The sequence below is a fragment of the Ipomoea nil genome, unplaced genomic scaffold (genome assembly GCF_001879475.1).
Source record: "Ipomoea nil cultivar Tokyo-kokei standard unplaced genomic scaffold, Asagao_1.1 scaffold1509, whole genome shotgun sequence".
Lineage (NCBI taxonomy): Eukaryota > Viridiplantae > Streptophyta > Magnoliopsida > Solanales > Convolvulaceae > Ipomoea > Ipomoea nil.
The window spans coordinates 624321-647263 of NW_017617937.1; the positions used below are offsets into that span (position 1 = coordinate 624321).

At 37.9% G+C, this 22943-nt stretch overlaps 4 protein-coding genes across 5 annotated transcripts; 3 read left to right on the forward strand and 1 right to left on the reverse strand.

The window, feature by feature from the left end:
- The first annotated feature begins 1821 nt into the window (after window positions 1-1821).
- Window positions 1822-6602, forward strand: LOC109189078. Of its 2 annotated transcripts, none has more exons than XM_019339809.1 (10): window positions 1822-2266; window positions 2548-2632; window positions 2752-2825; window positions 2907-2995; window positions 3094-3337; window positions 4370-4482; window positions 4559-4649; window positions 4757-4885; window positions 5136-5686; window positions 5882-6602. In XM_019339809.1, the coding sequence occupies exons 1-10, from the start codon at window positions 2048-2050 to the stop codon at window positions 6381-6383; spliced, it is 2097 nt and encodes a 698-aa protein (XP_019195354.1). In that variant the 5' UTR covers window positions 1822-2047; the 3' UTR covers window positions 6384-6602. The 2 variants fall into 2 exon arrangements, with proteins under 2 accessions (XP_019195354.1, XP_019195356.1); XM_019339811.1 differs by having other exon boundaries at window positions 2755-2825.
- A 1226-nt stretch (window positions 6603-7828) lies between these two features.
- On the forward strand, window positions 7829-9932 carry LOC109189080 (GDSL esterase/lipase 7-like). Its single transcript, XM_019339813.1, has 4 exons — window positions 7829-8499; window positions 8615-8860; window positions 8949-9204; window positions 9362-9932. The coding sequence occupies exons 1-4, from the start codon at window positions 8065-8067 to the stop codon at window positions 9571-9573; spliced, it is 1149 nt and encodes a 382-aa protein (XP_019195358.1). The 5' UTR covers window positions 7829-8064; the 3' UTR covers window positions 9574-9932.
- Window positions 9628-11974, reverse strand: LOC109189079 (F-box/kelch-repeat protein At5g15710). Its single transcript, XM_019339812.1, has one exon. It carries the CDS (start codon window positions 11328-11330, stop codon window positions 10014-10016), a length of 1317 nt encoding a protein of 438 aa, XP_019195357.1. The 5' UTR covers window positions 11331-11974; the 3' UTR covers window positions 9628-10013.
- A 2803-nt stretch (window positions 11975-14777) lies between these two features.
- Window positions 14778-22666, forward strand: LOC109189077 (kanadaptin). Its single transcript, XM_019339808.1, has 12 exons — window positions 14778-15290; window positions 15756-15841; window positions 16347-16426; window positions 17244-17299; window positions 18043-18091; window positions 19098-19244; window positions 19780-19875; window positions 20106-20219; window positions 20480-20610; window positions 20834-21066; window positions 21309-22154; window positions 22247-22666. Exons 1-12 carry the CDS (start codon window positions 14896-14898, stop codon window positions 22294-22296), a joined length of 2283 nt encoding a protein of 760 aa, XP_019195353.1. The 5' UTR covers window positions 14778-14895; the 3' UTR covers window positions 22297-22666.
- Window positions 22667-22943: the final 277 nt, after the last annotated feature.

Below are 22943 nucleotides of genomic sequence, written 5' to 3' on the forward strand. Positions count from 1 at the left end.
CTATTTATAGCAGAACCCCCTACCAATTTCACAGTAACAATCGACCAATAAAATAAGAAACATACATCCAATCACTCATGCAACATATGTATAGTCCATCGTGCAGATACAAAAATACACAAATGACCGTACTATCCCAATTTTAAAAAATCACGTCACATATATAATAAGAAATCATAGTTATAGAAAAACACAAAAGCAAATTGCTATGATCCGTCCACAATTTTCACATGAAAGATGATTCTCACACACACACACACACACACACACACACACACACACACACACACACATATATATATATATATATGAGTTGCTTCCCGCTACCTCACAGGCAAATGCACTCTCGTATAGTGAACACGACTACTTGTAATCATCCTCACACATGAGTGCCTTATTCCAAATTGAGTAAACTCACACTTTAGCACTTATGTCTTGTATATTCCTTCACCCCAACCCACTAAACATTGACACCTCTATACAGATCCAACTGTCTACCGATTTTATTTTATTTTTTATCAACTCAGTATCTTCCAATTATATAAATAAAAATAATAATTGAATGTAAGAGCAACCTCATTTGTCGAGATTTTTTGTAGGTTCTTTGCAAGCCAATTAGAAGAGATGAGAGAGGGAAATGTGAGAAAAGAAAAGGAATAAAAAAAAAAAAAAAGTAAAACAAGTATGACAAATGAAAAAACAAACAATAAAAAGGATCTTTTACGTTACCAACACGCCAGGCTCTGTAAGGAACTCGTGTTATGCGTGTGAAATTTTCAGTTGTGGGGCTCATACAGAACTTGTATTTGCAAGAGAAAAATGTGAGAAAAATCATGCATCCCGTTAGCATAAAAATCCAAGCCAAATTTGTAGATCTGAAAAAAACCTCCCAAAAACCCACAAATGTGGTTGATCTAAGCATACACTTTAAATTTGTAAGTAAACAAAATCCATAAAATATTAAAAATGCATGGAAAAATGGTCAAATACACTCTCAAACTTTATATGAGAAGTCAATTAGGCCCCTAAACTTTTAAAAATTGCAATTAGATACATCAACATATCAGTTTAGTGCATAAGACCCAAAAACCTAATAGTGACCTGTAATAGCAAGTCAATAATGCACTGGCGGAGCTCAGACGACATTCCAACAAAGACGCGACCAACAAGTCGTTAGAAAAGGCGACCAAACTGGTAGCCGTCTCCGTCGACCAGAAAAGGCGACCAAACCGATCTCCTTTTCCGTTATTAGAAATGAGACCAGTTGGTCACCATCTCCAATCGACGGAGATGCTGACCAGTTTGGTCGCTATCTCCAACGACGAAGAAGGCGACCATTTTGGTAGAATATTGCCGGAGCTCTGCCGGTACATTATTGACATGCTATTGCATATCACTATTAAGTTTTTGGACCTTGATGTAATAAATTAATATGTTGATAACTTGATATGTCTAATTAGTAATAATTACAATTTTAAAAAATTCGGTGGCCTAATTAACTTCTGGACGGTGCTTTTTCCAAAATGCATTATTCATTTTTCTTGCTTGAAATGATATCCGGTCAACATCATGTGAACAGTTCAGATCTGACAACATCGGACGGTCAACATCCACTTGGGCCCAAGCTTACCGGGCCATAAGATCCATTAAAATTTAGATCATGTAAGATGTTACGTATACACGGCCCACTTTTGATCAAATCCATTTACTATCCACGTGAGGCTGACAAGAGTCACGTGACTTCAAACCTTAATTATGCCAAAGTACTCCCAATTTAGGAAGCCCTACTTCCACGCGCCGCTGTCCGCAACCTCCATTATTGCCCTCTTTATCCAAGCCACCGTGTCCTCCACGCGCTTCCACCTCCATGTAAACACTAAACAGTGTCCCCTCCACTAGTCCACTGTGCTATTGTACAGTTTGACTTCTCATCTTACCAGCTTCTTGAAAGTCCAAATTCCATTTTTTTTACCCCAAAAAAATTGTGTTTTTTTCTTTTTTTTGGGGGGCAGTGTTCTCTGTGTAACTGTGTTCTTGCTGGGTGGAGATGAAGTGGGTGAAGACTAAAGGGGAAGGGAAGACGATGGTGTCGAAGAAGATGAAATGGGTGGGGCTAGTGGGGCTGGTCGTCTCTGCTCTCTCCCTCGTCACCCACTTTCTTCTTGCTCGCCACACTTACGGCGGCGCCGCCGTGTCGGAGTTCCGGTCTTCTGTCACCATATTCTCGTGGAGGCCCATTTTCGACAATGCAGATCTTCCCAGTGCTGTAATTTTGCTCAAACCCATCAAAGATCTGTTCTTTGCTTGCTTGTTTCGTTTCTCTATTGATTAGATTGTGAAAAAAAAAAAATCTTGAATCTGGGGGTTGGAATCCGGGAAAGCAACAACCTTTTTATGATTGTCGGGCACATGCTGTAGTTCTTTTTTCTTAGTCATTAGCTAATTTCGAGTATTAGGTAGTGCAGTTGAGGTTACTGGAGGTTGACTTGTGTGTTTGGTGGATTTCAATGTTATTTATTTGTTTGTTTTTTTTTTTTTTTTTGGTAGAATCTGATTCATGAAAGACTTTGGGGTCCGGTTAGGCCTCTTGAATATTTACATGCTGATGCCAATCCTGGATCCAATTATCCAGGTTAGATTATACAAAACTGGGTAGATTGATGTTTGATGTCAAGAAGTTAAAGGAATATAATCAATTGTTTTTTTTTTTTTTTGCTTGTTGGTTTGTGCTTCAAATTCTGGTGTTTCTAGCAGCTCCTGAAGTTATGTCAACTGGGTTTATCTTTGTGAGGATACGAGGCGGTTTCCATGAGATCAGGAATTCGGTATGGATGATATTTGTGGATTCTGGTCTAATCTGATAATCTCATGATGTTTTATCAACTTAAAGTTGCTGTTTTTGTCAGATTTCGGATGTTGTTGCTGTTGCTCGACTTCTCAATGCTACGCTCGTTGTTCCAGAGATTCAGTCTACGACGAGCAGCAAGGGGATCAGGTACATTCTTAACATGTGAATATGTAATTAGGAATATCATGAGATGTCGAGATGTGTGAGAATTCGATGTAATGTTTTGATTCGTTTTAAATTTGCAGCTCAGAGTTCAAGAGTTTTGCTTACCTCTACAATGAGGATCAGTTCATGGCAGCTTTGGCAAACGATGTGAAAATCGTGAAAACCCTTCCGAAAAATCTCAAAGGAGCGAGGAGGAAGAAAGAAATTCCTTCGTTCAGAGTGTCATACTCAGCTTCGCCGTCTTTTTACCTGCGCCATGTTCTCCCCGTGCTGACTCGACACTCGGTTGTTGAGCTTGTTGTTTCTGATGGTGGATGTTTGCAGGTGAATAGGGAACAATCTTTCCAATTTGTGGTTTAGCTATTGCTAGTTCAATTTGGTTCTGCAATGTTTTCGATGAAAATAGTGTGCTTATCTTTGACAGAAGTAATATAACTTGTTAAGTTACTACATAAACCGTGTCTAGAAATATAATTCATAATGTTACAACTCAAATGAGTATAAGATCTATAGTTTATACTCTTATTTGAACTCAAGAATCTTCTTCAAACTTGTGATCTCTGTTCAAGTAGCCTACAAATAGCTCAGAAATGGGAACAAGTTAGATATGCTTTTCCATTCATTTTTGGATGACTACCCGAGGGTGTGCACAGGTAAACCCTGCCTTGTGACCCTAGCTGACTAAGGATCACAAGGAGGTAAGCTAGCCTAGGTTGCCCATAACCCCGCATTGTGACCCTAACTGACTAAGGATCACAAGGGGGTAAACCAACGTAGGTTGCCCATAACCCCGCATTGTGACCCTAACTGACTAAGGATCACAAGGAGGTAAACCAGCCTAGGTTGCCCATAACTCCGCATTGTGACCCTAACTTACTAAGGATCACAAGGAGGTAAACCAGCCTAGATTGCCCATAACCCCGCATTGTGACCCTAACTGACTAAGGATCACAAGAAGGTAAACCAGCCTAGGTTGCCCATAACCCCGCATTGTGACCCTAACTGGCTAAGGATCACAAGGAGGTAAACCAGCCCAGGTTGCCCATAGTTGACCGGTTCAAACCAAGAAAGCCAATAGGTTGCTCCCAACTTGTAACCTTGTGGTTACCAAGTCAACACTCAACAGTCTAACCAACTTGGCTGATCTTGCCCGTTCATTTTCTGAGAGAACTATTTTTGCAATGTCTTGTGAAGACTGTTAAAGACTTGGCATCTAAAGTCTAAACATCGATTCTATGTTTTGCACCTCTATTATTTTCGTTATTCGTTCTGGATATAAACTATTCAATGTGGATTTGCAGCCTAATATAATTGTTCTTCGAATCTTGACTTTTTTGCTTGCTGGATATGATGTAGTCCACATTGCCTCAACATCTTATCGAATACCAAAAGCTGAGATGTCGGGTTGCTTTTCATGCCCTGAGATTCAGAGATGAGGTCCAAGAACTTGCTATTAAAGTTTTGAATAGGTAATTTCTACTTATGGCTATTTCTCAAGCACTTCAATTCTATACTATACTTGGCTTACTTCTCGAGTACATTCAGATTACGAGCTTCAGGGCGGCCATTTATAGCATATGATCCTGGGATGACGAGAGATGCTTTGGCATACCATGGCTGTGCCGAGCTTTTTCAGGTATTCTTTCAAATATTACCGGGCTTCATTGACATCTTAAATCTCGGTTTGAAATTGATAGATTATCCAGGATCTAAGATATATCGTGCTTGAAAACTTGTCTCCAGGATGTGCATACCGAGCTTATCCTGCACAGGAGATCATGGATGATCAAACGCAGAATTCTGAAGGGGAATCTTTCTGTAGATTCTGCCAAACAACGTCTCAATGGATTGTGTCCTCTTGTGCCTGAAGAGGTATATATAATACTCCCCGTCCCATTTTATGTGTCTTGTTCGATTAACCAGGCTTGACTGAAGTTATTTTTAATTCAATTTTTCATAATATTAAGTTTAGTATTAATATACAAAATTTATATATTTAGAAACTACACTAAAAGTACTATTTGAGTTGGTTTGACCAATGAATAGTAAGTAGGACAGATAAAATGGGGCAGATGAATCTATTCCTGAATAGTAATCATAGGATCTAATGAATGTTTAACAGGTTGGGATTCTTCTACGAGCATATGGTTACAAACCAGACACTATCATTTATGTATCTGGCGGGGAGGTCTTTGGTGGACGAAAGCAGTTAATTCCACTTCATGCTATGTTTGAGAATGTCGTTGACAGAACATCCTTAAGCACTCTGTGGGAGCTGAGTAAAATGTATGGTCGTGAGACCACGCTCGTGGACAAATATTCGACGACTCCTTTGATCAAGGAAGACCGGAAAAAAATTCGTGACTGGAAAACTGCTGGCCCACGTCCTCGCCCTCTTCCACCTCCCCCAGCACGACCCAAATCATACAACATTGAAGGCTGGTGGGGTTGGGTGGCTGAGAGTGATAACGAGCCCGAGAGTAGTATTGAAGAATTGAGGACTAATGCTCACAAGTTGTTATGGGAGGCAATAGACTACATAGTCTGCCTCGAAGCAGATGCATTCCTTGCTGGATTCGATCGTGATGGTAAAGGGCACCCCAATTTTGCTAGTTTAGTAACGGGGCACAGGCTTTATCAGTTCGCTCCATCGAGAACATACAATCCTAACAGGTAAATATTTAAATGTGATTTCTGTAAAACCACCACTCAATTGGGCTATAATGCACCTGAGCCAAACCACACTAAAAGATTGAATCCAATCACCCATTACCTTATAAACCCATATGTTCTCTCTTATTTTATCAATGTGGACTCTTAACATGATTTCCTAATAAACTGTTCTGATGGCTTCGTTCTACTCTGCAGAAAAGAAATCGCAAAGCTTTTCGAGGAGATCCGCGATACATTATATCAGGCCAACCGTACTTGGATAACATCCATACGCAAGAGCCTAAGGAGAAATTTAGTTGATGGTTTAGCTAAGGAATCAAAGAGAACCAGACCACTGTCTCTTCTCGCCTTTCCAGTTTCAGAATGTTCTTGCACAGTGCATGTTTCCACCGAAAGATCAGACAACGCTTCAAGTCCTCCCCATTCTCAAATATCCAATTCTCTTGGAGTTCTGAGGCACTGCCCTTCATGGATGACGAATGGTCACACCATATCTCAATCGAAGGATGAAAGCGAAGAGGATCTTGATGAAGACGATTCCTTGTCTTCTGGATTGTTCTCTTGGCAAAACAACAACAACAACAACAACAACAACAATAATAATAATAATAATCACGAAGGTGATAGTGGAGAGATAAGCAACAAAGAAGAAGCTTTGGTGGAAGATCAAGAAGAGCTCGAGGGAGGAGAAAGATGAGTTCAGGCAAAGTATAATGCAGAGGATGAACAAATTTCTAGCTGTGGAAGATTACGAATGCAGTTCCTATAAGTCTATAACAACGTAATCTGGAACAGACAGGGATGTGTTGTGACTGAAACTGTGGATTCCATGTGACACAAGGCATGAAAAGAAGATTCGGGGAAAGGAAATCCAGAAGGCTTCTAGTTCGCGATGACTGTTTGTTGAATAGATGAATAGAAAATGGTGTTGATGAAGAAAAGATGAATAGGTAGAGCAGATGAAACATAGGGTGAAAGAACAATTTCTTCTAAGGAGAATAGATAGTGGCTGAGGTTTTGCATGACAACTGACAGAGCATATTTTTGTAGAGAACTCATGTCAGTGATTCTTTGATGTTTTCTTTAGTATCATTTTCGGTAACCCCCAATAAGGGGTTTTTTGTGGTTTTTGGAACAGTGAAAAACTTGTGAGTTGGTTTTTAACAAAAGTGGGAAGTAGTTGTGAGTTGATTTTTAACAAATGTGGGAATTGAAGTAGTTCTTTCTTGGATTGTTCTCTTGCAAAAGTGTGTTTCACTGGGAGAAAAACTCGAACTATTAAGAATGCTCTAAGGTGTGAACTCTAATTGTAGCTATTCAGGGATAATCCTCTGGACTTTCCAGAAAACTGCAAAATCTTGTAGACATCATGGTTGGTTCACAAGATAGGTCCGAATGAAATGATGTCTGAAATTGGTTTGAAATGGGACAACATTCTCTAAAATAGTGAGACTTTTGTATCGAGTATAGAGCACTTTTTCTGTGTAACAAAACTAACAACCAAATAAGTTAGGTTGCAATGTTGCATTTACTCATGGGTTAAATTATTCATTTTTGAAAAAAAAAAAAAAAAAAAGGAAAGATAGATAATATGTTTTTTTTTTTTTTGGTTGCCCAAAGGTATCCCTTCGGCCGATAGCCAGAAGACTAATCTTCCGTCCCAACGGTCAGCACAGTAAGTGGTAGGGGACTGGATAGATAGATAATATATTATTTGTACATTATAAAATAGAATGGAAAACGGAGAAATGAGAAATGAGAAACAGAAATTTGACTTTCTATACTAGCACAAGGCACCAAATCATGCCCAAAAAATTGCAGCTATTCCGATTAGAGTGACGAGAGACCTTGATTTAAAAAAATAAAATAAAATTTGTTGCCATCATTTTGTTCTTGCAGTATACTCGGCCGAAAAACTGCAGCTAGAGTGACGATAGACCTTAATTTAATAAAGAAAAAGAAACTTGTCGGCATCATTTTGTTCCCTTTTGTTGTGAACTTTAGCATGAAATTCAACTCCAAATATATACGGCTACATAATTGAACTGCTTCCTATACATGCCTTGAGGATCTTGTGGTTCGGGTGTGGTGCAATCCTTCACAAATTCGTAGTTTGTATAATTTTTAAAAATTAATATTTTTTTGGTCACGGAAAAGACAACGCACTCATTTGAGATTAAAAACAACGTGTTATGGTGTTGAAGGATTTGAAGATGTAATAATGCAAAGTGACCACGTCCGTTACAAAATGAACTGAGTTCTCACCTTTCCAATGTTTTCCAGCGAAAGAGAAATACACATCAGAAACGAGGCTTTCGTGAAAGCTGGATCAAACATGGAAAAGGCAAATAAACTTGTGAGACGATCAGTTGTTATGCATGTTTAAGTGCGCATCGCCTCTTCATCATCTACCCGATTCAGGTACCGTACGTTCTGCCTTGGTGACAATGGAGAAGTTGCTGCGGCCGGTGTTCATGGCGGTTTTTGTGGCGTGTTGTTTCCAAATCGCGCAGTCGTCGGAGCCTCCTCTTGCGCCGGCGTTGTACGTAATGGGGGATTCCTTGCTCGACAGCGGGAACAACAATCTCCTGCCGACGTTTGCCAGAGCGAATTTCTTCCCTTACGGCAGCATTTTTGCGGCGGGAGCTACCGGGAGGTTCACGAACGGGAAAACCGTCGCGGATTTCGTAGCCGAGGCTCTCGGATTGCCGTTTCCTCCGCCTTACTTGAGCCTGCGAGGATCCACGCCCCTCACGGGGCTGAATTATGCGTCTGCATCGTGCGGCATTCTACGCGAAACTGGAAATGACCTAGTAAATGATCTATCTATATCTAGCATTCGTGCAGCAATATTCGTGTGATGATTTTGAATTTTGATACGAGTACTTTTTTCTGTATTTCTGCTCACTTTTCGGTTTTTTTCTGCAGGGGAAGTGTTTGTCTATAGCTGAGCAAGTTAACATGTTCAACCAAACGGTGCAGATGGAACTGTCAAGGCACTACAACAGCTCAGAGCTTTCGGATCACTTGTCCAAGTCCATTTTCCTGGTGGCTATAGGCAACAATGACTACATCAACAACTACCTACAACCAAATTTCTACAATAGCAGTAGAGCTTACTCCCCTACAGAGTTCGCTAAACTTGTAATCGATGCACTCTCCGTGCAATTCCAGGTAAAGCTCGTTATCAGATCAGATACAATAACTAGATTGAGGTTAAGGATTGGATATGATTTGTTGATTCGAGTCTAATGCTATGCAGAGGTTATATGATTTGGGAGCTAGAAAGGTGGTGATGTTTGAGATTGGGCCGATCGGTTGCATTCCGTTATTCACGAAGAAATCTAAACCGACAAATGAGACGTGTGTTGTGGATTACAACCAGCTTGTGATGATGTTCAACGAGCAGCTCGACGCCATGCTGAAAAATCTGACCACCACCCTCCACGACTCTCAATTTATACTCGGTCATTGTCACTGGCTTGGCTACGACATCGCCATAAACCCGTCTGCATATGGTAAATCAATGAATATCAACTCTGTCTGTATATAGGAATTGCAGTCGGTGGCCGGATTTCTGGTGATGATGGAACTGCCGGCTGCCAGCCAGCAACCATATTAAAGATATATGTAGTTTTTACTGAAACTAATGACTCTGAATTTGAATATGTATAGGTTTGACAGATTCAAGCAATCCTTGTTGCCTTACATGGGATGGGGCTTCGGCATGCATACCGGAGACGATAGCATGCCGCGATGCAGACAAACACTATTTCTGGGACGGCTATCATGGTACAGAAGCTTTTTATAGGATCGTTGCGACTCAGTGTATCAATGGAACTTCTGTTTGCCTTCCAAAGAACATCATGGACCTTGTTCGATCCTGAACTCACTTTGTTTCTGGGTAGAAACTGTTGCTGTTGTATGTAGTATATCCATTATTTGATTCAAATATATGCTTGTAGAAACAGAATAAAGAATGCACCAAAGCATAGGTCATTCAAGAAAATCAACAATGATGTAAGCATTAACAATTGATTACATAAAATTGCATGAGTTGAAGAAGAAAATTGTCTTACGATTATGCTACAGATGTGATCGACTGGTCGCCCTCATGCCTAACGTTCAATGAACAAAGCAAAAGTGAATGTCCTAAATAGAACACCGTCAAATTGAACTTCTCTTATCTTTATACTCCACAGATGAAAGGTCCTTAATTTCTGAAATATGGGTTAGACAAAAAGGGCAAGTAAAGTGCAGCTTGGAGTAGACAATTGGCAAGAGAGTTACTTCTGGCTTCTGATCTCCCAATTGATTGGGTGCTGAATTAATAGATTGATGCATCAAATCTTGGCTCGTAGAAGCAGACTTGGCTATTGTACGACTTCATAGCGCAACCAGCAATCCAAGACCATACTTTCTTATCCACATCATAAAGAAGGCCTTTTCCTTGATTCCATGATGTGAAGCAGATCAGATTGTCCTGTCCAAAGCATTCAAACCTCTCTGCTGACAATCTCAGGAGAGCTCGAAAGTACCTGGGTGGCATTCTACTTATCTCAACCCAAATGAATTTTGAATGGTCCAACTCCCAAATTCGCATACTTTGAAGTGTACTATAAAGACCTATTCTTCCAACCAGAAATAGACGTTTCTGGGAGCCAGCAACGAGATAACCATCCAATAAAGAGCGCGGAAACCTTGCTGGTATGTGTTCCCACTGTCCAGTATCTAGCCGATACATCATCAAACCAAGTGGGGAGAGAGTTTCCAAATACAGTCTTGAATCGCAAAATGCCATCTTCGAGGAGCAAAGATTTACAGCAGGCATTGTCTGGTGAACTGACCACTTGTCATGCATTGAGTCGTATACTTCGGTTGGCAAAGACCTGTCGCCGTAGATATCGCTAGTGGCTATAACTTTAAATGATCTTTCCTTCCTATCAACAACCATGATCAATTGCCTTTGTTGATTGTAATGCATACTTGGCAACATCCTCCAAGTCTGTGTTAGGGGATTGCAAACTAGAGTTTTGAACATTAACCCGTCTAGTCCAGAGAAACAAACTAGCCCCCCCGAAGAACCAACCAGCCAGAATGCCCATTGTGGTAAAAATGTAAATGGAATCCGGAACCATTGTTTCAGAGGCAAGCTAAACACAGAGCACTGTGGGGTCTGTGAATTCTTCCAAAACGTAAGAAGACAAGGTCCATGAGGTGGCACCTGAGAATGGAACTTCAAAAAGCTACTGTCTTGCAATATAGAATTCCACCTTTTGCAAACAGACCGGAGTCGGAAAATCATGAATGGCGGAACCCTAGCTAGGATTTCATTCAGCAAATCCTCTGGCAGCATTGCCCAAATATTATCTTCCATCTGAATATCAGGTTGAATAGGCTTACCAAAAGTGGCTAAAGTCTCCTCATCTAATCCACGAGGTTTTGTCTTAACCACCTTTTGTCTAGACGGGCTAGTGTTTCTCGAACCAACACGTCCTATTGGGCTTGTATTCCTGGATCCACTACCCCCAAGATTCGATACTTGCCTCTGAAAGCTATCTTCTTCACGAAAAGACCTACTCGTCCCCAAAGTGGAGCTGAATAATCCAGTCCCGGAATCAGAAGATTCTGCTATTTCAACCATTGCACCAAAATTCTAACACCACGCATCAAACATTGATTTTGTACAGCAACCCCAATTCACCTCAACAATGTCTCAAAATTCTAGATTATGCCATCTTCCAGACCCCAATTAACTACGAAATCAATGTTTTTAACAACCCAATACTCAAATTTCAAATCTCAATCCAATCCAATACCAGAATCTCAATCATCATCAAACCATCAAATTAAGAAATCCACCGACATTAGATAATTTCATCCGCATATACTCGGTAATAGATAATTATTCCAAAAATGAAAAAAAATGATAGGTCAGATAAACAATCAGAACCTGACAATTGAGATACGATGAATGTAAGATTTTTCTCAGATCCGAACCCTTAAAGTCACAAACGCCGACGCTTATGGTTACAGATAAAACATAGGAAAATGAGGTTACCTTGTCGAGCGATGATTGAACAACCTCAATCTGATTGTCAAAGCTCAATGAATTCGATTGCGCACAAATGGCAGTGCCCGAGAACCAAACCCTAAAATTTTGCCATTTAGATGGTCAATCTCTCTCTTCTTGCCGCTAGCATTAGCTTGTTTTGTTTATTTCTGCCGCTTTTCTCCGGCAATGAAAATAAAAGTAATGAATTAGTACAAAAATGTATACATTTTTGAAAAGATAATAATAATCCTCCGCTTGGGGAAATGACACTTTTAAATTATGTTTGATTCACGTTTAAACAGTTAATTTGTTGTTATTATTATTTTTTAAATTTGAAATTCAAAAAAACATTGTTGAGGGTGTAAAATATGGTTATGAGCTGATGAGTCAACACTTCATCGATTAAGTTCGTTTTTATAAAAATAATAATTATATTTATTAATTTTTATTGAATTTTATAATAAAGCATTTTAAAAATGATACGAAAATTATTACAAAATTACTTCAACTCATTTAGATCATTACAAAATTATTCTGATTCATTCATAGTCAATAACACCTCCACCAAAACTTAAACTCACAACCTTTCAAATGGAAATCTAACATGGGTACCATTAGACCACATAGTCTTGGTAATGAATACACTCAATTTATTTTTTCATATTAGAACGAATTCATGAGGCCAAACATTTAATTTGATGAAGCTAGAATTCATGAATTATCAATAAATAATTGCTTAACATATATTCCGTATCAAAATTGTATCTTCATATGAAGTAATGGGGTGCTTGTCTTTGGGGCATGAAGGAAGTATCCCTTTTGTTTCTTTCTTGCAACATATGAGGGAATGGGGATGGAATACAAGTAAAGGGTGTCTTTGATTCACACATATGAATCAGAATTCGAATAGGTATCAAATACTTAGTATTAGTGGAAGTATTTAGTATGTTTGGTAATAGGGTGAAATGGTAATGGTTAATAATACTCTGTAATAGTACTTGAGAATTAATAAGGGAATGAAATCCTTATTTTATTTGGGTATGTATTTTTCAATTATTCGGAATCCATAGTAATATTCTAAAAACCTATCAACCAAACTATAACAATCACTTTCGTACCCATTTCTTTGAACAAAACCTGTCAACCAAACACACCCTAAGTGATAAGAGTATTTCATTCAACAAATATTTTGAGATAGTGTTACTTAGGTTGAGATCCTTTCAAAAAAAAAAAAAGGTTGAGATTATCCTAGCAAATAAGATATTGAAAAGATGATGTGGAATTGCTAAAGTAATTTTGTTGTTGTCGTCGTCGTCTGTGTGGCTAGCAAAAGTTGTTGCAACCTTACTTTTTATTTTATTTTATTATATTATTTATAATATAATATAATATAATATGAAAGTATGATATATTTTTTAAAGCAAGAAAGATTTGCAAGGATGTAGAACAAATAATGAAGAATTTATAAATTTAATGATGTAAAAGTGGACCCATTTTAAAAAGTGCTAGAGATTTGTAAGAATAACGATAACCTTACAATTACCTCGTATTTAGGGTGTGCGTTTCACACTTTTTTTGGGGGGGGGGGGGGGGGGGGGGGTCGTTTTGATACCGATTTTTTCGATTTTGAAAAAAAATGAAACCATTCGGTTATGAATTTTAGTTCAATTTTGTTTTGGTTCAGATTTTGGTTCGTTTTGATAATTCAAATATTCCCTAGCCAGTTCTCTTGCAAACATAATTATTTATTTATTTATACTATTAATTTAATTTTGAAAATCTAACCAACAAACCAACCCTGCATATTTCAAATTTCTCAATCTGAAATAAGTCAAATCCGAACCGACTTCTTCACTTGTGTCTGTCATCTTATAACAACGTCACAAACTCGCAAAGAAAATTTGAGAATAAAGAATAATATTAAAAATTTGGGTTAGAGAATTGGGAATTTAGTATATACATTTTGATAAATTTATAAATATAAAAGCATTCAGTATAAATAAAATATATAATTATTTAACACACACACGGATCGTTATGCTGTGCATCTGTATGCACCATGCATGGTGCATACAGATGCAAAAACGACGTCGTTTTATTAAAAACGCGCATCCCACTTAAAAAAAAATCAGTTTCGATTCCCCTCAACAACATTATGTTGTTTATTCATTCTGGATTTTTAGTTCATTGATTTTGGATTTTTAGTTCATTGATTCTGAATTTTTAGTTCATTGATCCTGGATATTTAGACGTAAATCGAAACTGATTTTTTTTTTTATTTATTCATGCTGGATATTTAGTTCATTCAATATAAAATATTTTTGTACAAATGTACGATATAATTTGTTGACTCATTAACACAATTCATTATCTGTTAACCGTTAACACAATTCGCTAAATGCATATTGTCAAACAAGGCATATATATATGTATAGATTTTATATTGAGTAAATACCAAAAATGATCCCTAGACTATAGCTAAATTCACAAATTGATCATCGACTTTTAATTTCAAGCAATTTAGTCATTAACTTTGTAAGTTTAACACAATTTGGTCATCTGTCTATTTGACCGTTTGTTGACTGTGATTTTTGAGGATATATATGTAATTTCATGGTTCATTGCCGGTTTTTAAGGTTCCGATTGCATTTTTAGACCGCACTGTTACATTAGAATCCACTGCCGAAAGTAATCTACCAAATCTGGTCGCATTTCTTCATCATCCCTTTGGATTCAATGTAGTTGAGTTCGTACCAGAGCGAAGAAGACGACATGTTTCCGAACCGGTGCAACGTCATCCTAGAGGCCTCCACGTGCTCCGACGAGAGTTGAAGGTTCTTCTGGAGATCGTCGATCACAGTCAACAAACAGTCAAATAGATGGAGGACCAAATCGTGTCAAAATTGCAAAATTAAGGACTTAATTGGTTGAAATTGAAAGTTGAGGACCAATTTGTAAATTTAGCTATAGTCGAGGGACCATTTTGGGTATTTACTCTTTTATATTTTTTCCTTTTATCACATGCTCATAGGCAACCGGGTCGGTTCACTAGTTGGGTTATAACACAACCTCCGGTTGCTCCCGCCTCGGTTTTCACTTTTCCTCCTCCGGTCAGCCACCGACGACTCTTCCTGTCACCCTCACTCCCTCCATTATGACGTCAGCCATGGGTCCTCCGCCTCCCAGAAACTCTACCCCTGCCGAGGAGCCTTCCGCAGTTTCTAAAGATTTAGTCTCAGACTCGACGAAGGCTCAAATGCCTCCACCTTCAGAAAACCCTAGGCTCTCCATACCCGAATCGTCACAATCGAATCTAGAGGAATCCGAGTTGAGAAACACTGATGCTCCCCAAAACGATCCCAGTGATGGCAACTCCGTCGCGAGCTCCAGCTCTGCTTCCGAGAGCAATGGAAGCGAGGCAGAGAAGAAACAGGAGCGACGCTCTAAAGCTGAAGTGCCTTATACAATTCCTACGTGGAGTGAGCCTCCGTGCCATAAATATTACATAGAAATTCTCAAAGACGGATCCATCATTGATCAATTTGACGTGTAAGGATGATTCGTACTTCATTTATCTTCAGTTGATAGTAGTTACTTTAAAGTTTTTTTCGAATTTGAAAATATTAAACATGAAATTCGAAGTTGTTACTACCATATTTGAGTTCATGTGGAAACATTCACTAATAAAGTTTTGATTTCATAAGCTGAATTAAAATAAAAGTAAAGATTTTATAGACAAAGTAATTTATATGAATTTCGGTTTTAAATATAGTGAAACTTTACCATGAAGCTTATGAATCTCTGCAGGTTATATATTTGTTGCACTTACTTCTCTTTCATGTTTAGATGCTCTGTTGCTTGCAAGTTTGATACTTCTTTTCTTATTTGCTTGCGTATGAAAAACATAGTTCCATTCAGATTTACAAAAGAGATTTACCTTAATCTGTGTTATCAGTGACATCTTCTTTTCTGTTCTGCTTATGGCTATTCTTCTTTTGGGTGTTTTGCTTCCAGAAACAAGAAAGGGGCTTACATGTTTGGACACGTGGATCTTTGTGATTTTGTCCTTGAGCATCCTACAATCTCTAGATTTCATGCTGGTACGAATTCATAACTGTATAGGTATTTCTGCTAAAATTGGTAGTTTCTTTTTTGTTTTCATGATTATCTTGCTGACAACAAATATTGCACCAATGTATTTTTTCTGTGAGCAATATATGGTGCTGATAAAAGTTATATCATGCCTGCAATTTCTACATGTAGATACTTGGTGCCTGATAGTCTTACTAACACTGGAACTGTCTTGAATTTTAATGATATGGACTGTCACCACTCACCAGTAATACATTTTCCTAATGCTGTTTTTTTTTTTTTTTCCCTAGTGTTACTTTCCTTTAGCTTTCATGATGGTTCTTGACTATTGAGACTATGACTTTTGTTCTAGCCACATCTATTTTATTAATAGAGGATTGAGGAGATTGTCACTTATATGGTAATTGAAGATGACCTAGTTAGTCTAAGTTCAGTTTCCTTCAAAAGATTTGTGACTTTTCATTTGTGTGTTTTTATTTATGCTAATGCTATCATTCCACCTCTTCTTTTCAGTTTTGCAGTTCAAGAGCAATGGAGATGCTTACATTTATGATCTTGGTAGTACACATGGGACATTTATAAACAAGAACCAGGTATTTAAGTATTTTTTGATTGATATCTATATCACACCCTTAATTACATGTAAAGGGTCTTGATACGGGGTATTGACCCGTGTATGTAGTTTGTACATAGTACGTATGCAAACTGTATCAACAAAGGAGAGGAGATCCCCAAAATGTAGCTCAAAAGGGGCCTCTTATTCATTATTGTTCTTGTGTTCTTGTAGAGAGAGTTGCGGGGAATTAAGTGTATAGAGAGGGAGTGTAGTGGAAGGGAGAGAAGGAGCCCCTAAAATGGAGGGCTAAGGCCCTTTATATAGGCACTAGCGTGACAGGTTTGACTTTGACATGTGGACCGGGACCCGAAGCGTTTGACCCCGACCCGACTACAAAACGAGAGCACGGATGCATAGGGAAGTCAAAACTGGGGTATATTCCCTATCAGGTCTCATAGAGTCAGTCACATCTTAAGTTATGCAAAGCAAAAATGTATGCTTTTATGTAGGCAAGTTTTCATCATTGGATGGTTTTTTCTCTGTGGTTAGTTGATATGCCTACTGTCCCATCTAAAGAACTTGTATACCTAAAAGAATTATTAAAGGTGCCAATTAAGCATGATATACATTTTTTAGACGAAGGGCAGTTTTTTACTAACCAGGTATTATTAGTATGGAAACTCTGCCATGTTTCATCCACGTTTAGTATTTCTATTTACCGTCTTTAATTCTTTGAATATGTCTGGTCTCTCTACTTGTGGTCTATAAACAGCAGCATTCATAAATTATCTTATCTATTATCGTTTATGCACTTGATAAACGTTATGGTGATTGCATTCTCCCAAATTACATAGGTGAATAAAAGGACTTTTGTGGAGCTGCATGTTGGTGATGTAATACGGTTTGGACAGTAAGTAATTACCTGAATTTTTTTTTTTTTTTTTTTTCTCCTTTTTGTTTTTGATACAGACTGCTTATTGCCTTATTGTATTGGGGATATTGGTTGAATGGTTGTGGACTTGTGGCAGTATAAATTTAATTTCCTGAAGTATGATGCATTTATTTATTCTTAGATTTACTTCAATGCTACATAAATTCATAATGTCTTATAGAAGAAAAGACGCTACATTTATGATGAAATGTTCACCAGTAGTTTCTTTCTTGAAGCTGTATGCTTACTTCTATCATTCAAATAGAACTATAATGTATATTAATTAATTTATATTTGGATAATTAAAATTAAACTATAATCTTCTTTTTTAATGTGTTTGCACTTTAGCCAGGTAGTATTTACAAATATAGAGGGTTTCTCCCTTAAGATGCATTTCAAAACCTTATTTTCATTTAGCAAAATTGGTTGTTTTAATTCCCCAGAGGTTCTGATTCAGATTTTGTAGCGTCTGTAGAATTCCTATGTTAGAGAAAGGCAGGGTTCAACTGAGACTAGCCTCTGCTTATTTGTCAAGGAAGTGATTAAAGAAAAGTAGATTAGACCTTCAGAATAGATAGCTTGCATTGCTTCTTGTTTTCCATCTGTTTTTATGCCCACTGAGAACTTGGAATTGCTTGTTTGTTATTTCATGTATGTCCATGGCATATGAGCTTTTTTGTTGTCAGTTCTTCTGAAGTAGCTTCTTTTTAAAACTTGGACAGGTCATCTCGGTTGTATATTTTCCAAGGCCCAAATGACTTGATGCCGCCGGTAAGGGACTTCACTACTTCTCATTTTACTTTTCACACTGTCTACATGCTCTATGGTTTTTGACCAGGAAATATTGTCAAAATTGTTATAAACTAAAAACAGAAACAAAACTAAAGTGATACTAAGGGTCCGTTTGGAAAGCAGGAAAATGATTTCTGAAAAATGAGTCATTTTCCAGAAAACATTTTCCTTTCCGGTGTTTGGTTGCACAACAGAAAACTGTTTTTGTGTCTGGTTCATTTTCCAAAAAATGAACAAGAAAATGAGCAAAATTGTATACCTTAACACTTTAATTGTTATAATGCAAAGTAAAATTTATCTTTTTAAATCTTTAACATACAATAGATGTGTTCATGTATAAACCCCAAAAAAAATTTATTAAAAAAAATTATTGAACTGGTTTCCTTGCCGGAATCCTTGTCGGTTTCTGGCAAGGAAACCAATCGCTGGAAACCAGATTGGTCAAGGAAACCAAACTGGTTTCTGACTTGGAAACCCAGATTTTGGATTTCCATGTCGCCGACTTGGATTTCCGATTTCTGGATTTCCAAGTCGGTGGTTTCCGACTTGGAAATCCAGAACTAGGTGTTTCCAAGTCGGAAACCATTTTCCGATGTCGAGACGCGATGTCCAGAAGCGAAGAGGCGAAGAAGTGATGTCGAGAAGCGAAGAAGCGGATGTCGAGAACCGAAGAAGCGGAGAAGAAGGCCCGAAGCGGAAAATGACTTCCCCTTAAAAAAAGGGGAAGTCATTTTCCATAAAAATGACTCTATTTTCCATTGACTCAACTTCATTTTCCATTGACTTTAGTGTTTTCCTACTTACCAAACACTCAAAACCCGGAAAATGATTTCCAGAAATCATTTTCTGGGTTTCCAAACACACCCTAACTTATAGATGGAAAAAACTTTCTAGATATAAAAGAGCATGCTCAACATTATTATGGTTCTTAACTGCATTTATGCCCTTGTGTCATAATGATAAGCATTCTGGTTTTCTCTTGAAGGAAACTGACCTGAAAAATATAAGAAGGGCTAAGATCCGAGCAGATATGCAAGATATGGAAGAATCACTCCTGCGAGCAAAACTGGAAGCGTCTCTTGCTGATGGGGTCTCATGGGGAATGCGTGAGGATGCTATTGAAGTAGATGAGGTTTGCTTCACTTGTTTAATCAGTTCTATATGTAATAATTCTATTAAACTGTAGCAAAAGAAGTTTTCTTATATCAACCCTGTTAGATTCAGAAGTCATCTTATATCATTCTCAACCTTATGACATACTCCGTGTATGATTTCAGTTGTCTTCCTTCTGGCAGGCCTAGTGTATCGAATTTGATTTTAGATTTAAAAGAAGCAACACTCATAGAACAGTAGGATACTATACATGATGGAGTAATCCCTTTTCTAAAGCAGTTTAATGGTGGGAAATTTTCTTTTAAATATATCTCTGGAAATCTTATAATTTCCTGCAGATGCCAGACTTGTGTTCTCACTTTTGCTTGTTACTAATGGAAGTTCTTTATTTCCTCCATTTCATGTTTTGACTATTTACCAAATTTACATTCAACTTTATCATGCTGGAAAGTGTAAAATTCATTGCATGCAAAAAAATTTATCTTGTACAAAGCTGTTCAAAAACATTAGTGTTGTACTTGATTGAAATAATGTTTGGTACATTGATGTTTCAGGATGAAGTTGATGAAATAACATGGCAAACATACAAGGGACAACTTACAGAGAAACAGGAGAAAACACGTGATAAAGTTATTAAAAGACTTGAAAAGGTAACTGTTCCTGTTATCTTAGGTGTTCACTTTATTTGGATGAGCTGGTTTGACATTTCATTGGTTCTTCGATGCACGAAACTGCTGTGATTATTGACTTACATTTGACTATTGAGTATTGATTTCTTCAACTGCTGTTTCATCATTTCACTGTTTCTTCAGTGATATATTGTGCGACTTGCAGAACTACTTGCGCTTACACTAAATACACAATCTTTCTTTGGCCATAGATTGCTCATATGAAAAAGGAGATTGATGCTATCCGGGCAAAGGACATTGCTCAAGGTGGATTGACACAAGGACAGCAAACTCAGATTGCTCGGAATGAACAGAGGATATCACAGGTAATGTCACTGATGTTTAAGGGAGGGATCTTTGTCTTATCCTCTTGTCTGCTAAACTCAATTGAGTCCTCTAGCCAGAATCTTCAAAGCTTTATTTCCTCCATCTTGAGTGAATGGGTTATCATTTTCTTTAGAAGATTACATTATATAGGCTAGAGCTGTCGCTAAACTACTATCTTATGATGAATAGTTGGCCAAACTAATTCCCATATAACCAGGATTTATTCCGACTTTCCAATATTGATCATTCTTTTTCATAGATAATGGAAGAGCTTGAAAATTTGGAAGAAACTTTAAATGAAAGTATCCGAGAAAGTTTGGGTGCACGTGCTGGAAGGATGTCTCATGGCAAGAAAAAAAGAGTAGATGAAGAAGAAGAAGAGTATTCAAGGTATTAAATAGTTGAACTCTTCACTGTTGTATGGCTTATCAAGTTCTCAAGAAATTCCAAACAATGCAAGCTTGATTTTTGGAAAGAGCAATCAGCATATACGCTTGATAACATATCAAGCAGATACATTTTTCTGTCATTTATTTAGGGTACTTGATATCAGTTTTATGTTTAATTTATCTATTGTTGCATTAACAACTATTCGCATATTTTGATTGAACAGTGGTGAAGATGAGTTCTATGATCGGACACAGAAACCTGCCAAGCAAAAGGGTGGTGAAAACCAATCAGTTGAAACAGCAGATTCTCTCCTTGATAAGAAGGATGCCATTGTCAAGGAGATGGAAGACAAGAGACAGCTACTTCTTTCTGAGGATAAAACTGGTCCAGTAAATGAGAATCTTGAAGCTGCTGATGAACTTGATGTATTCATGTCAGGGCTCTCATCTCAACTAGGTGTGTATTACTTTGGGTTTGTGATCTTTTTTGTTATCTTGGTTATCAATTATGCAGATTACTTTTTACTTTGAAAGGGAACTGATTAGCATTAGCAGACTCGGTTATTATGTTTTGTTTATTATTTTCTTTGAAATAGTGATTTCCTTATGGTTATCATGACTTGTTATGTTTTCTATAATATTTTCTTCATAATAGTGATGTTGTGACTATCATGATAATTTTATGGTTCCTGATGCCAGTTCATGAGAAGGAGGACCGGCTGCGCAAAGAACTCTCTTCTCTTCAATCAGAGTTGGATAGGATACTTTACTTGCTCAAGATTGCTGATCCAACTGGAGAAGCTGCTAGAAAGAGGGAGATGAAACTACAGGAACCAAAGGTGACTAAAATCCTCACATCTGATGCACCACAGCTTCCCGTAAAACATAATCAAAGATGTGGAGCAGAGAAGTATGCCTCCGCCAAGAAAGAGGATAATGTTGGTACTTCGGAATCCAGCAAGGAGAATAAAGAAGATAATGTTAAGGATAATGTTGGTACTTCGGAATCCATCAAGGAGAATAAGGAGGGAAATGTAACTAATGCAACAGATGGTAAAACTGTTCAGTACACTGTTGCTAAGCCCCAGTGGCTTGGAGCTGTAAAGGAAGAGAAAAAGCAAGAAATTGTGGTGGAGTCACAGCCAGACATGCAAGAAAATGATCAATTTGTTGACTACAAAGACAGGGAGAGGATGTTAAACAATTCGGCATCTGCACATGCCAATGAAGTTTCAGTGATCGAAAATGCAGCTCCTGGTCTTATAATAAGGAAGCGGAAACAAGTCAAGTCTGATGCCAATGAAGGTCAAACTGAAAAACAATCTTCTGGTGCTGACATGAAAGCAGAGGAAGCCATTGCCCTATTGTTGAAACATTCAAGAGGATACCATGCTTCTGATGATGAAAATGGGCATGATGGTGAAATGGTCTTACATGAAAGTCCCCTGGAGAAGAAAAAGAAAAAACCTAAAACAACGCATGGTCCTGATAGACCACCATTTTTGGACAGTGGAATGGACGATGAAACCTGGGTGCCCCCTAAAGGTAAAAAGATTTTTGGTTTTCTGCCTCTGAATAGGTTCTAACTTTCTGGTTATCTTTTTCCTCGTCCTTAACATGTTTAATGGTTTAACCAGGGCAATCAGGCGATGGGCGCACATCCTTGAATGACCGCTATGGTTATTGACACACACACACACACACTTGTGCCTTAGACTAGTGTAGTTCTTCTGGGTTATGTACTTTGTGCACCATTACAACTTATCTGCACCTGCTTAGCGGAGCCATGTTCATCAAGCTGTTTGCTTTCAAGCCGTTCTTCCACCAATGATTTGCTCGTGGACTCAAACAGAAATCTGCAATTAGTCTGGTCTTTATGAACTTTTACTGAATGACTTGACTAAACCTCCACCATAGTCTTGAAGAATCTGGGTGGGATGGATCAATTGCCTAACATCATTGTACAGTATATTGTATAGAGATCAGTTTCTGTAATCTCTATCCGTTTTGTAATGTCTCAAATCCTAAATATATGATTCCTTTTTCAGTTATTTCTAGATCCCCCTCCCCCAATGTTTGGAAATTGCTACTTAGACCCTTGCACATATTTTGGACTACCCTTAGACCCATTTCTTTTGGTTAATTGTAGTGAACCCCTCCCTTTAATTTTTCATTTTGTAGAAGGGCAAAAATTGGTGCTTGCCAATTTGCCATGATGCATTAATGCCCCAGGTAAGAGGATGATGAAGATTAACCAAAGAGTCACAAAATTTTAACAAACAAATCATATAGTGACATGTCGTTTACAATGGAATACTGAGGGATGACAACCTA

Coding starts and splice junctions, on each gene's coding strand:
- LOC109189079 (XM_019339812.1), bottom strand. CDS start 11,330: ATGGTTGAAATAGCAGAATCTTCTGATTCCGGGACTGGATTATTCAGC.
- LOC109189080 (XM_019339813.1), top strand. CDS start 8,065: ATGTTTAAGTGCGCATCGCCTCTTCATCATCTACCCGATTCAGGTACC. Junction 8,861..8,948: donor CACTCTCCGTGCAATTCCAG/GTAAAGCTCGTT, acceptor AATGCTATGCAG/AGGTTATATGATTTGGGAGC. Junction 9,205..9,361: donor CATAAACCCGTCTGCATATG/GTAAATCAATGA, acceptor GAATATGTATAG/GTTTGACAGATTCAAGCAAT.
- LOC109189078 (XM_019339809.1), top strand. CDS start 2,048: ATGAAGTGGGTGAAGACTAAAGGGGAAGGGAAGACGATGGTGTCGAAG. Junction 2,267..2,547: donor ATGCAGATCTTCCCAGTGCT/GTAATTTTGCTC, acceptor TTTTTTTGGTAG/AATCTGATTCATGAAAGACT. Junction 5,687..5,881: donor AGAACATACAATCCTAACAG/GTAAATATTTAA, acceptor TCTACTCTGCAG/AAAAGAAATCGCAAAGCTTT.
- LOC109189077 (XM_019339808.1), top strand. CDS start 14,896: ATGACGTCAGCCATGGGTCCTCCGCCTCCCAGAAACTCTACCCCTGCC. Junction 20,220..20,479: donor ATGAACAGAGGATATCACAG/GTAATGTCACTG, acceptor TCTTTTTCATAG/ATAATGGAAGAGCTTGAAAA. Junction 21,067..21,308: donor AGGGCTCTCATCTCAACTAG/GTGTGTATTACT, acceptor TCCTGATGCCAG/TTCATGAGAAGGAGGACCGG.